This window comes from Natrix helvetica (assembly GCF_964273705.1).
Source record: "Natrix helvetica genome assembly, chromosome: 1".
In the NCBI taxonomy this organism is placed as follows: Eukaryota; Metazoa; Chordata; class Lepidosauria; order Squamata; family Natricidae; genus Natrix; species Natrix helvetica.
In genome coordinates, this window is record NC_138548.1 from 191,410,588 (window position 1) to 191,425,284 (window position 14,697).

At 41.1% G+C, this 14,697-nt stretch overlaps 1 protein-coding gene across 1 annotated transcript; it reads left to right on the forward strand.

Moving 5' to 3' along the window:
- Window positions 1-1,022: 1,022 nt before the first annotated feature.
- Window positions 1,023-11,534, forward strand: TMEM52B (transmembrane protein 52B). The gene is made up of 6 exons (XM_081935403.1): window positions 1,023-1,193; window positions 1,351-1,471; window positions 1,919-1,962; window positions 4,287-4,325; window positions 7,925-8,091; window positions 11,245-11,534. Exons 2-6 carry the CDS (start codon window positions 1,415-1,417, stop codon window positions 11,493-11,495), a joined length of 558 nt encoding a protein of 185 aa, XP_081791529.1. The 5' UTR covers window positions 1,023-1,193; window positions 1,351-1,414; the 3' UTR covers window positions 11,496-11,534.
- The last annotated feature ends 3,163 nt before the right edge of the window (window positions 11,535-14,697 follow it).

A 14,697-nucleotide genomic window follows, 5' to 3' on the forward strand; every position in this document is an offset into this window, starting at 1 on the left:
GACCTGTGACATTTGGGAAGGGGATCATTTACTATTTTAATTATACCAAAACCGTGGGGAGCATTTATAGTTGGTTTTACAGTTAATCGTGCCAATATGGTGTTCTCAATGACGAAGTCCTTTAAGGAAGATTTAAATCTGAGAGTTTTAATTTGCTTGGATTTATTAGTCAGAACAACATCTGACAACGTTTGACAACATCTTCAAGAAAACAACCGAGCTCAGGGAGCTCCAAGGACCCCACAGTTACCTGTTTGTAAACATGATAGTAACGATCCAGTGACCTCTTTTCAAAGCTCTAAATTGTAGCCATTTTCTGGATTAGTGAAATGGCCAACATGTTAGTCTGCTTGGTGCGTGAATCAATATGAGGTTTGTAGATGTTAAAATAAAATTAAAAAAACAACAGCCTCTAATTGAGAATGTTTGCCATGCTCCAGAATCCATTGGTTCTGCTTGCTGCCTTTGAAAACTAAGTCAGAGTAATGATTCACCAGCTTAATTGCTGGTGCAACATAGTTGTAATTGAGCATAAGCAAATTTTCTGATTCAGCACCAACTTGCCTTTCACGGAACAGGTATTACATACCCCAAAGGAAATTGTTAACTATAAAGTTGATTAAAATGTGAATGATTGAGAAATATTTGGATTTCTTCAATAATGGGATATTGTACGTATACATTTCCAGCTCAACACATGCACATATATAAACAACAAAGCACAGGAAAAATTGCAGTCATGGTGGTTATATCCATGGAAAATAGCAGGTTATTACAAGATTCTGATTAAGCAGCTTGAGGGAAAATAACTACTTTGAAAAAGAAAAAAAACCTACATCAATTATGTGAAGCCAATCACTGAAATGGCAGCAATTTATTACAAATTAACATTTTAGTACTTCATTGGAGATTGGTAGCATGGGTGACTAAGTAGTTCTCATGAGAGTAGTTTCTGAGTTATTCTGCAAATATAAAAGCCTATCCTTGAAAGAGCATTTCTCTGGTAAAAAGGCTAAGGAAGAAGAAAGAAGCATTACTCTACAACCTTTATCCTAAACTAGATCTCTGTCTTCAAAGAGGAGGCAGGACAAAAAAGAAAAAAACTACTAGAAATAAGCAGGAACATCAAAATGATGAAGGACAATGTGATTTTGGTCCCTCTTCAACTTTGTGGGTTTTCTTCAGCTTCTGAGGTAAATATAAACAGATACTGAGAAAGCATGTACAGTTTGTGAATGTCTATAATATCTATAAATAAAAGATACTGTACTACTTTCAGAAATATACAGACTGAAAAAGCAAAGCACTGTGTCTTAAGCCTATTTCATTGTTGATTTGCTTGTTCTGCAGACTGTGCATAATGAAGTTAACTAGGCAACACCACTTTTGGTAAGGAAAAGAAAAATCACATTGTATGATGAGCAAGTGTACCCAAGTGGTAACCATCTCTATTTTGGCATGTCTGGCTCAGGTAAGCTACATTAGATCACAAAGTAACAAGATGGAAAAAGAGATAGAAAATCAAAAGGAAATGAATTCTGATTTAGGACGTAGATTTGTAGCATAAAATGTAGAAAACATATCTTGCTCATGCTGAACAGCAAGAAAAAGGAGACTCAAATATCTGATTATATGAGAACAGGAAAACAATTATGAATATTATACGAGTTCAAGAAAATGGTAATTTTAACATTGTGAGGATGAAAAAAAGAACAGCTTGCCTCCAAAAGTTATGGATGCTGCAGGTCTTTAGGAAAAGATTGGGGAACTATTTATCAAGGATGATAAAAAGTCTTCTGCCATCGGCAGGGGCATGGATTAGAAGATATCCAAGGTTTCTTCCAGGCCTATGATTATATGATTTCTAGGAAAGAAAGCAGGATATTCTGCCATTGTCTTGACTCTTTTCTCTTTTAAGATTCCACAGGTGAAACTGCAAGAGAATTGTACAAACAATGATCTGTAAGTATATGCAGAGCACCACCAATTTCTTATAACTTCAATAAGCTATCTAAGATATATGGATAAAAATTGCTTCAGTTTTTGTATGGAATAGATTTTTGGGAAAAGACTATAAATAATTTTAGGAATGAGCTGCGCTGAGAACTTTAAAAATGCATTTTTTAACAATTAATTGAGAGTAAAAAATAGAATTATGTCCTTACTTTACCTCCACCAAGTAACATATTAGATATAGATAAATGATTATTATGTTTGTAATATTATAAATCTATAATGTTGCTAACCTTATTTTTTCTACTGAAAAAGCCCTACATATCTCATGTGATACAAGGCTTAAAATTGTTCACTGTCTGCAGTTCCTGGATAGACTTGGAGCAAATGTCATGATGCATGGCTTTATTTTCCAAGCAGTAGAAAGAAGTGTAGAAAGCAGTAGAAATAATTTTTACAAAAAAATTAAAGAATGGAAAAAAATTAGACAACTTTCAGTCACTTTGTGAAGTTGCATTGGGCTGGTACACACCATAATATTTTAGTGCAATTTCCTCCTCATTCCAAGAAATCAATGGAAAGCTCTTTCCTATTTTCAAGGAGGAACATGTTTTTGACAAAATTAAGAGGAATTGATTGTGGTTCAAAACAATTGTGGTAGAAAACTGTTTTCACAGAGACAATAGCTAAAGTAGACATCTGTACAGAATGCTCATACACACACACTCAAGCACACAAACATATCAAAATATTAATCCTAAGTATGAGACTGTATGATCATTAGATTCTTCTCAAGATGTTATTTATATTTTAAATCTGGTTGAAAATACTAAAAGAAACTAACTTTAGTCAGCAACATCAATAACTTAGAATATTCAGAATAGCGCAGATATCCAAACCCAAACTCTTTGAAAATGTCCATTCATTTTTGTATGTTAATAATGATTCATAAAATTGTCAAATTAAATAGTTTTAGGTTTTCTATAGTCCTATACATTGTATAACCTCCACCTCTCTTGAAACCAGCTAATTGTCCAATATATTCTGGAAACATAACTTTTTAATAGGATTTCTTCATAGCACATCTCACCACCAAACACATTCTTTCTTATTGAAGCTACTGGTTATCAGATTATATCTGGAAATGAAAGGACACATCTGGCAGTGGGGAAAGAATTTTAAAATCAAGTTAGATATATCATGCATAGGATTGAGCAGCAGAAATATAGCTTTTAAAATGCAACTTATTGTGAGTGGGCTTCAGTAGTCAAAAAACAGACCAGAATAGATACAACAGCATTTATTGACTTAACTGGAAGTTAGGAACTGCAGGCATATCCCTGTAATTTATACTCTGTGCCCACTCCAAAACAGTTGGAGTTAACAGTTAGGGATGGGATGGCAAACCTATGGCTCATGTGCCATAGGTGGCACACGGAACCATATTTGCCAGCAAGTGAGCCATTAGCTCCACTGCCCATCCGAACAATGGTCATCTGATTTTCAGCCTTCCAGAGGCTGGAAAAGCCTCTGAAGCCTGGGGAGGGTGAAAACAGGTGTAACGGGCCAACTGGAAGTTTGGAAATGATCAGATTCCAGCTTCAGGAGGACCTCTGGGGGTCTGGGAGAGACTGGTTTTGTCCTTCCCAGGCTTCAGGAAAGCCGGACCCTGGGGAGGGTGAAAACAGGTCCAACGGGCCAACATGAAGTTTGGAAACGATCTGTTTCCGGCTTCCGGAGGACCTCTGGGAGGCAGAGGAGACCATTTTCATCCTTCTCAGGCTTCAGGAAAGTGCCTGGAGCCTGGGAAGGGTCAAAACTCCCCTGCAAGGGGGGGGGGGTGTCACACGTGCATACATGAGGGCAGTCATGCATTCATACACGGGGTATACATTGAAACTATTGCAGGAGTAAAAAGAAAGGAAAAAAGTGCCAGTGCCCAAATCCTGTGTCTGGCCTGCCATCACTCATGCAGAATTGGAGTGAGTGTTGTTCCCTTTAAATCTGCTTATCTCCTCATGAAATTCTATTAAAAAGTTCTGTTTCCAGAGTACATTGGATAATTGGTAGTTTTCAAAAGAGTTATACAACCAAGCTGCTAATTTACTAACAAGTGTATTGGGATAGCATGAAGTAAATCAACAACAAGTGTGTAACATTTAAATCTCACATATACTCTCAAAAGCAAAATGCTTTCTGTGGAAACATTTCATGTATCTGGGTTAAGACAACAGTAATCATCTAAATAATAATTGTCTCATTGTAAGAATATAAAAACTAATCCTCTATTTCTATCACATTAATATTTTCTTGAACTCCTTTTACTTCCAAAGCTGTTCCAACACAAACTGGATCCATCACTGGTACATCTGGTAAGGTTAATGGGAAAATTCCATGTCATTTATGATGCTTTGAATTTGTTGAGTGATCTTCTTTACTTTTAAAATATAACATATGATAATAGAAAAAATACAAATAGTAACTCAAACATAAACCACAACAAACAAGAGAATATTAAGAATACGTCTCCACACATACACACACTCAAAGCAACTGGATATGTATAGCCCAGAGGTGGGTTCCTACCGGTTCCTCAAATCTACTGAACTGGTTAGAAAAGGTTCCACCGGTGGACCCGGAAGTAAGTTCGGGAGGTGAATGCCTGCTCTGGCCCTGTTGCTTGTTCGCTCACCCCCGCCTGTCAGGAGGCTGCTTGTTTGCTTGCTCCCCCAGCCCATCCACACTATCCTAGCCCCACCCAATCCTCAATGATTGGCTGGCTTACCAATCGCCACGCCCGCCTCTAAAACCCTATCTAAACCCACTTACCTTTTTTCCTGCTTGGCTCTCTATTGCTGCCTGCCAACTCTGAGGAGGTAAGTAAGCTGCAACTAAGTGCGGGACGGGGTGGTGGTGGTGGTAGGCCATCTGGAGTGGCCTGCCACGGCCTGCCGTGGCCTTGCACTATCAGCAAGTCTGGTGACCTTTTGTGGCCCTGGACTTGCCTAAGATGCCTTGCCGCCAGAAAGCATGCGCACGGGAGTGGAGATGGTGGCGGGAGCTTACGTGGTGTGGCCGGTCTCCTAGGATCTCCTAGGTGCCGGCCACACTGCGCAAACTACTTTCCGTCTCCCCGTGCTCAGAAAAGCAACTCCGGGGAGGTCCTTTGGTGGTGGCAGGCATCCTAGAACCTGCCTGCTAACAAAGGGCTTCCTTTTCTGAGCACAGGGAGACGGACGGTAGTTTGTGCCATCCTTCTCCCTGTGATCAGAAAAGCTTGGGTGTAGCCGGACCAGAGAACTTTTGGTGGTGCACCGATTCCAGCAGCTGTGCTTTTCCTTGAAATTTGCTGTCCCGGCAACCCGAAGGGGATATTCTCCCAGCGGCATCTCAGGCACTCCCACCCTTAGCTGGGGGGGGGAGGAGTGATGATGGCTGGGTGCAGTTTGGCGCCTCCTGGCTAAGGGTGGGAGCGCCTGAGACACCCCTGGGAGAATGTCCCCTTTGGGTTGTTGGGACAGCAAATTTCAAGGGAAAACGCAGCTGCTGGAATCGGTGCGCCACTGTGCCTGCAACTTAATGCTCTCCAAGAAGCCTGCGATAGAAGCAGTAGAAGGAGGAGCAGGGTGCGACACCACCAGCCCCGGTGTCCAGCGTCCTCCTCGGGAGCCTCGAGTTGCGGCTGTTTGCACGTCTCTCCTGAGCTTCTCTCGGGAGGTGAAATGGCAGGTGCTCTGCTGGCACAGCCTCCAGGTGAAAGGCGAGTGAGTTGGGTGGAGGAAGGGAGAAGCTGCTGGAGCTGCATTGCCCCCTGGGTTCGGGGACTTCTGCCCCTTGTACCACACTTTGCAGCTGCTGGAGGCCCAAGTGGACTTCTTCATGGTGCTGGGCAACCTGGTTCTGGGGATTCCCTCCCCCAAAAAGACCGCCCGCTTGTCTCTCCAGATCTTGTGGCTTTTTCGGGGGTTTCTTTTTTTAAAAAAAAGTTTTTCTAGAAGATCTTGAAAACATGCGAGGTTGCTTTGGGAGGGAGGGCAGATGGCCAGCATTCCCCCCCACTTCCCTGCCCAGCACCCTGAAGAGGTCTGTGTGGGGCTCCAGAGGCTTCACAGATCTCTTGCTCTGGCAGCAACAAAGCGCACCATGGGGGCAGAAATCCCCGAACCCAGCGAGGCAACGCAGCTCCAGCAGCAGCAATAGTTTTCCCCTTCCTCCACCCAGCTCTCCACCTCCTCCTTCGCTTATGCTGCCTGCTGGGTTCGGGGATTCTGCCCCCTCGTGCCACACTTTGCAACCTCCGGAGCCCCACACATACCTCTTCAGGGTGCTAGGCAACCTGGTTCTGGGGATTCCCCCCCCCCCAAAGACCAACTGCCCATCTCTCCAGATCTTGTGGCTTTTTCGGGGGTTTCTTTTAAAAAAGCCTCTCCAGAGGATCTTGAAAACCTGTGAGGTTGCTTTGGGAGGGGGGGCAGATGGCCAGCATTTCCCCCCTCAATTCCCTGGGCACCTGCAGCCTCAGAGCCAGTGGAGAGCATAAGCAAAGGAGGAGGTGGAGAGCTGGGTGGAGAAAGGTGAAAACTACTGCTACTGCTGGAGCTGCGTTGCCCGCTGGGTTCGGGGACTTCTGTCCCTCGTGCCGCGCTTTGCAGCCACCGGAGCCCTGCAAGGACCTCTTGCTCCGGTGGCTGCAAAGTGCAGCATGGGGGGCAGAAGTCCCCGAACCCAGCGGGCAACGCAGCTCCAGCAGTAGCAGTAGTTTTCCGCTTCCTCCATCCAGCTCTCCACCTCCTCCTTTGCTTAGGCTCCCTTCCCGCTTGGCACAGAAAAGAGGCTGAACTTTACAATGGGGCACCATGGCCCTCGGCCACCATGGGGTTTTCTCCACTAGCTGCATCTCGCTTTGGTAAAGGAGGAGCAGAGGAGGTCATAAGGCAGGAGAGAAACTTGTGACTGCTTTCATCAAACCTTAGAGCAGTGTTTCTCAACCTTGGTGACTTTAAGTCCTGTGGACTTCAACTCCCAGAATCCCCCAACCAGCATTAAGTCCAAGGTTGAGAAACACTGCTCTAAGGTTTGATGAAAGCAGTCACAAGTTTAGGGTGAAATAAGACTTTCTCCAAAACTTGAACCAGGATTTCAACAAAAACCTCTAGGTCAGCATCAAGCTCAGGTTTTGACTTTTATCCAGAGCCCACCAGCTTCAAAAAGAGAGAAAGAAAGAGAGAGACAGAAAAAGAGAGAAAGAAAGAAGGAAGGAAGGAGGGAAGAGAGAAAGAAAGAAAGTGGGAGAGATACACACAAGAAAGGAAGGAAGGAATGGAGGGAAAGTGAGAAAAAAAGAGAGTGACAAAGATAGAAAGAGAAAGAAAGATAAAGAAGGAAAGAGAAAGAAAGGAAGAAAGGAAGAGAAAGAAAGAAAGAAAGAAAGAGAAATTATGACCACAATTGAGCCCAAAATTTTGGTTGCTAAGCAAGAGCGTCGTTAAGTGAGTTTCACCACATTTTCCAAGTTGGCCATGCCCATGTCACATGACCGCCAAGCCACTCCCACCCACTCATATGATCACCGAGCACTCCCACAAAACAGGCCACACCTACAGAAGAGGTTCTAAAAATTTTTGAAACCCACCCCTGGTATAGCCTAAAAAAAGAAGGGTATGACATCTGTCTTCCAGAACTTGAGGGGCTGTCACAGAGAAAATGAGGTCAGCTTATCCTCTAAAGCAAGTGTCTCCAACCTTGGCAACTTTAAGACTTGTGGACTTCAACTCCTAGCAAGCTGACTGAGGAATCAGCTTCAAACAATATACTTGGCATTTGTCTCTCTGGCCACTAGATGGGGCTAAAAAGTAACAACAATATATAAAGTTATATGCTGGAGCATGACAATAATACTGTAGTTTGTTAGGTTTTTCCATTATATGAACAAATGACAAGAGTTCTGATTCTTCTTGTTCTTCACTTCCAGGCTTATAGTTGGCATTGGTGGGCTCCTCCTTCTCTGTGCCCTTGTTTCTGTTTCTGTGAGATGCTGCTGCTTTAATTGCCATTCAGGAGAAGATGCTGGTCCTCAACCATATGAGGTTACAGTAATTGCTTTTGATCATGACAGCACTCTTCAAAGCACCATCACCTGTGAGTGGAAAGACAGTTTAGTCATCCTGAAGGTTGAAAACAATTATGAAAGATGCCAGTCAGAAAAATCTTGCCAAAATAGTGTACAGGAATTCCCAACTTTTTGCGACAAATGGGCACCTTTGAAATCCTGAGAGATGTCATGAGTATTTTTAATTTAATGATTCCTGGGGCTGACAATTTAGATAATAACAAGTTATAAACCACTTTTTTAATGAATATGACTAAAAACAAAACCGTTTCTCAAGAACTACAGTAAAAATATATTTCGTAGAAAATAAACTGATGAGTTCAAGGACAATATGTCTAAGTAACTATTCTTCGGAGTATAAGATGCACCTTTTTCCCTCAAAAAAGAGACTGAAAATCTGAAAAGAGGCTGGGTGGTCATACACTGAATACAGCATTTTTTGCCTCCTGAAAGCCTGCCCCCTTCATCAAAATGGTGAATGCATAGCCTTTAGGAGGCTTTCAGAGTGCTCCTGGGTGCTGGGGAGGGCAGAAATGAGTGAAAAATGGGTCATTTTTTTGCTCGTTTTTTGGGGGATCCCCCCCAGGAACACTCTACAAGCCTCCTAAAGGCTATTCATGCCCTTTTTTTGAAAAAAAAACCAATTCCATTATATCTGTCTAGTATATACATTTCTGATATCATGATAAAATGTTGACTAGCCCAATTACTGTATTTTTCGGACTATAAGACACATTTCCCCTCCAAAAAAGTGGGTGGAAATGTCTGTGAGTCTTACAAAGCGAATATTGTGGCAGGGGGGAGGGGGTTTGGTACGGCGCCAATCAGCTGTTCTAGGCAGTGGAGATTGTCGCTGTTGCCTATCACCATTGTTTGGGTGGTGGCAAATGGGAGTTGGTGAATGGGCTGCGATGCAATTATTGGCCATGGTTGGGAACCTCATTTTATCTTTTGAAAACCTACCAAGAAGATGAGGTGGTGGTGCCTTAACAGAATCAGAGTAGGAAGAGAACTTGAAGGTTTTCTAGTCCAACTCCTTGCTCAAGCAGGAGACCCTATACCCGTGATGGCAAACCTATGGCACGTGGAGCCATATCGGTGGGCACATGAGCTCAGCTCTGGTGCGCATGTGCATGCTGGCCACCTGATTTTTGGGCCCACTACAAGTTGGCAAATGGGCCGTTTTTGGCCTCTGAAGGGCCTCCAGGGGGTGGGGAAGGCCATTTTTGCCCTCCCCGGGCTCCTAGAAAAGGTCTGGAACCTGGGGACAGCGAAAAACGTAACTTCTGATCTGATCAAAAGTCGGCAAACGGGCTATTTTCAGCCTCCAGAGGACCTCAGGGGGAGGCCTTTTTTGCCCTCCCCAGGCTCCTAGAAAGGGTCTGGAGCCTGAGGAGGGCAAAAATGGGTCCACCATGCCATTGCGTGCCAAAAGCAGGGGAGCATGGGGAGGTCGCACCACATGCATGGGGTGAGGGCACATAGAATTATGGGTGTGGGCACATGTGCGCATGAACTCCCCCTGCTCCCCACGCTTTTGGCATGCAATGGCAATATGGTTAGCCATCACCGCCCTATACCATTCCAGACAAATTATTGTCCAATGTCTTCTTAAAACCTCTAGTGATGGAGCACCCAAAACATCTGGAGGCACGGTGTTTCACTGATTAATTGTTCTTACTGCCAGGAAATTTCTCTTTAGATTTAGGTTGGATCTCTCCTTGATAAGTTTCCATCAGTTTGTCAAGGAATGCAATAACTTTTGTCTGGCATGATCAGTTTTTGATAAACCCATGTGGTTTCTAATAGCTTTACTTGCTTCTAGAAGCTTGATTATATTTTCCAGGATCTTCTTAGGTATTGATGTCAGGCTGATTTGCCTAAAGATTCCTAGATCCATTTTTCCCCTTTTTTGAAGATTGGAGCTACATCAGCTCTTTTCCAGTTCTCTAGTATTTTTCCGTTGCTGCAGGATCTTTGAAAGATATGGTTCAATACTTCAGAGATAACTTCTGCCAGCTCCTTCAGAATGCTGGGATATAATCCACTTGGTCCCATAAACTTGTGTACAGTTTATAGATGTTGTCTTATCATGTTCCCCCTATTGTGTTTTGTAATTCCTAATCTATCTTTTATGGATCTGGTTTTGTTAGATTGGAGTATTTTATCTTTTGACAGGTAAAAAAAGTAAATTAAGCAGTTCCACATTCTTCCTACTGCCCATTAACTCCTTGCCATCTTCCCCCATTACTGCGCTGATTGTTTCCTTGAAGTTTTTTTTACATGTTGAAATATACTTTTTAAAATTATTTTTGACATTTGTTGCGAGTCTTAATTTGTTCTTAGCATTTGATTTCCTGACTTCATCTTTGCAGATCTAGACTATTTGCTGTATTTTACTTTAGTTATATGTCCTTTTCATTTTAATACTTGTCCTTTTTGTCTTTCAGTCTACTAAAGAGTTTTTTATACAACCATGTTTTTTTTTCATCTGGGACCTCTAACTTTCTTTCTCAGTGGTATTGTGCTTGATTCAGTTTTTATAATCTCATTATCAGTGTTTCCTACACTTCTTCAGGTTTTTTTTCCTTCCCAGGTTTGTTGAAATTGTCTCTCTTAAAGTCTGAGACACTAGTTTGACTTTGTTCTATTGACTGTGCCTTATTATGTTAAATTCCAATGTTGCATGTTATTCTCCCCCAAGGTTCCTTAACTTCAACCCCTTCTATAATTTTGTCTCTGTTATTGAGAAATAAGTCCTGTATACCTGACCCTCTAGTTCCCTATTCTACTTTTTGAGTGACAAAGAGTCATTTTCATACTATGAAATAGTTTGGTATTAAGCATGATAGTATATATTTAAAATATTTTAATATATTTTACATAGCATGTTATCTATTTTTAAAAGCTATATGGTAATGTATTAGTACTGTGCAGAATTTCAAAAGAATGGTCTCTTCAACAAAGAATTAAAACTGCTTCTCAATTCAGTGAGCACTTTTGTAGAATTCTTTTAATAGTATGGTATATAGTAAATCACTCAATCGACACATAAGAATAATTTCTACCCTTAATCATTATTGGGGTTTTAGTTGCAATGTTGTACTATTAGTTATAGTTAGTTATAACTGTAGTTGTAATGTTCGTTTCAACCTAAATACACCTGGTATTTTCCCTTTCAGCCTTCCATTCCATGTTTGGACCAGCTACTAGGAGAATACTAGCAGTAGCACATTCCCACAGTGGAGTGCCAGCAGTGCATCACCCTGCCCGAACAGAGTCACCCCCAATTTATGAGGAAGCCATACATATGAATAGATTCACAGTGGCTCGAAGTGGAGAAAGAGTCCCAGATTTGGAGCTGATGCCAGAGGAGAAACAGACAATCGGTACTGAGAAAGAAGTCCAGGAAGCACATTCCACAGACAGCTAAGACTCCCAAGTCAGATGATCAGCAAGTCTTCCAAAGAAACCTTCACAGACATATACAGCTAATTCAATTGCTCCTGTTTTATCAGATCCTCATATCATATTTGCCAAATCCTCTATTTTTAATATTATAATTCTAAAAATGTGCAAAATAAGAAATAAATTGCATACAACATCCTCATGCACATATATATTTGCTAACATCATGCATCAAGGAACAGGTTAGCAGAAATTTAAAACATGTTTCTGAAGTGCATCTTTTTCTGCTAGATTAGGGGTGTCAAACTCAAGGCCCGAAGGCTGGATCCGGCCCATGGGGTGCTTAGATCTGGCCCACGAGGTCACCCTAGATATAGAGAAGGATTAGCCCGCAGTGCCACTAACCCGAGTGCCTCGGGTAAGCCCTCCCGAGCTCTGTTTTTGCTGGCAGAGGTTTGCAGGAGGCTGTTGCAGCTGAAAATGGAGCTCAGAAGCCTGTTTTTGCTGGCAGAGTGCTGGGCCCACCACAGGTGCCCCCAACACGAGTTCAGCTGGCCACACTCACCCCAGCCACACCCACCCCAGCCTCCTGAGATCAAACACAACCCTGATGCGGCCCTCAATGTAATTGAGTTTGACACCCCTCTTCTAGATCTACTACTTTCATACCTAAAATATACTCCAGAGGGCATCATTCGCTTTCAAAAATAGTTTTGGGGTTATCACAACAGTTTCCATGCAATGTTTTTATTTTCTTCTCTTCCAACAATTACATCCATTTAGATTAGTGGGCTTAACACAAACAAAATCACAAAGATTTAAACTCATGACTGGTTGTTTTTTTTGCCATTTTTTAAATTTTTTCCACATAAATGTACATATTTTGTGAATAGTGCATTGACTGCGTCAAGTATTTTTTTAAAAATGCTAACAATAATAATGCAAATCAGTATGTGTAGTCCTAATGTTCCAAATTCAACATTACTATTCTCTTTTCATAATCCTTTACCATTTTCCCCATTAATTCATTTAAACATAAATAACACTTATTTGTGCCATGTATTTGTTATCCTCTACTAAATACTATTATTTAATATTTTAAGAATTACTAATTATTCCACCATAACTTCAATATTCCAAATGTGTAGGATTCCCAATAATGCCAAATATTAACAATATTTAATCAATCCTGGGAGTGTATCTCAAGATCTCTGCAATTTCCAATCCTTAATATTTTAAATTCACAAGATACTTTAACACACTGTAAATTTTAATAATACAATTACATTTCCTAATTCCAAATTTCTATCTACTAGTCTTATTTTATATATATACTACTATTTTCCCTATTGTTATTTTCCCATTTTATTAATATATTTTCTCATTATCCATCATCTGTTAACCTTTTTAAAACCCTATCATTTATTGACTTTTTAGTCAGCCTTTTATCTCTCTCTTGGAATCTTATAGCTATTTTTGATATTTTAGTGCCTGCTGAACATTCCATTTGGGACACCCTTTGTCTCTTTCTGCTGTATTATTTGAATACCCATCAACAAGACTTCCTTTTTTAAAAAAATATTTTTCTCCCCCCCCCCTTTAAATCTTGCTTTTCTTGGAAAAGTTTTTCTCTTTTCTCTCTATTCTATTCTAAGATTTTGAGGAGTAATCTGATTGATTCCTACTTTTCAATCCTTTCTCTTCTTTATTTTTAGCTTCTTGCATCTCGTTTTGAGTTTCTTCTAATTTCTCATCTAGTTCTTGAATATCATGTACCTCTTTTCCCGCCATTTGTTGAGTGACTTCTACATTCATTTCTGTGTCTTTAAATAATCCCCTTATCTCCTCATTGTTCTTTAAAGATTCACACAGTTTTTAACAAGAATATATCTTCATATATCTCTATCATCCCTTATAAATCCATTTTATAACAATTTAATAAAAATTACTTAGTATATTTCTGTAATTCCAATGTCTCAATATTTTAAAACTCCTTTTATAATCTTTAAAATTCTTTAGTAATTTATAACCTTAAAGTTTCCCAATTATATATCTTCCCAATTGTCCAAATTTTAAAGTCTTATTTAACTTTCCTTTTCTCTCTCTTTTCTTCTATCACCTTTCTTATTTTGACTCATAGAGTTCTGCTGAATAACAATAGTTCAAATCCAAGTTAATCCACTAGGTTGCTGCCATTTAGGAGAGCATGCTTCAGACTAACAAAGAAATTGCGAGTTCCTCATGGTCAGCCAAGTGCCTCTTCTTCCTTCACCACCCCTACAAGGTGGCTATGACCCTGTAGGGTTTCCTGGCAGGGAATATCAGCTGGATTTCACAGAGTTCAGCAGAGCAAGCTATTTTCCAGCCATTCTTGCTGCGACATCAACTGGAAGCTGGCAACTCAAGAGTTAGCTTCCCTTCCAACTCTGCTATTGTATTGTAAAACCAACCCGCAAGAGACCTAATCACGAGGCTAAAAACTGAACTGCTAGCAAACCCCTGGTTCCAAAACAAACAACACATCTTGGAGGTCTTCTAGTCCAACTCTCTGCCTGGGCAGGAAACCCTATATTGTTCCAGACAAATGGCTATCCAACATCTTCTTAAAGATTTCCAGTTTTGGGACTTCCATTGTTGGGGCATTCACAACTTCTGGAGGCAAGCTGTTCCACTGATTAGTTGTTCTAACTGTCAGAAAATTTCTCCTCAGTTCTAAGTTGCTTCTCTCCTTGATTAGTTTCTACCCATTGCTTCTTGTTCTACCCTCAGGTTCTTTGGAGAATAGTTTGACTCCCTCTTCTTTGTGGCAACCTCTGAGATATTGGAACACTGCTATGATGTCTCCCCTAGTCCTTCTTTTCATTAAACTAGACATATTCAGTTCCTGCAACCATTCTTCATATGTTTTAGTCTCCAGTCCCCTAATCATCTTTGTTGCTCTTCTCTGCACTCTTTCTAGAGTCTCCACATTTTTCTACATCGTGGCGACCAAAACTGAATGCAGTATTCCAAATGTGGCCTTACCAAGGCATTATAAAGTGGTATTAACACTTCACATAATCTGGACTCTATCCCTCTGTTTATATAGCCTAGAACTGTGTTGGCTTTTTTGGCAGCTGCTGCACACTTCTGGATCATATTTAAATGGTTGTCCACTAGGACTCCAAGATCCCTCTTTTGCCGGGTACGGCGTTGCCGCCTGGTGATCACTTGGGCACTGTCTGAGT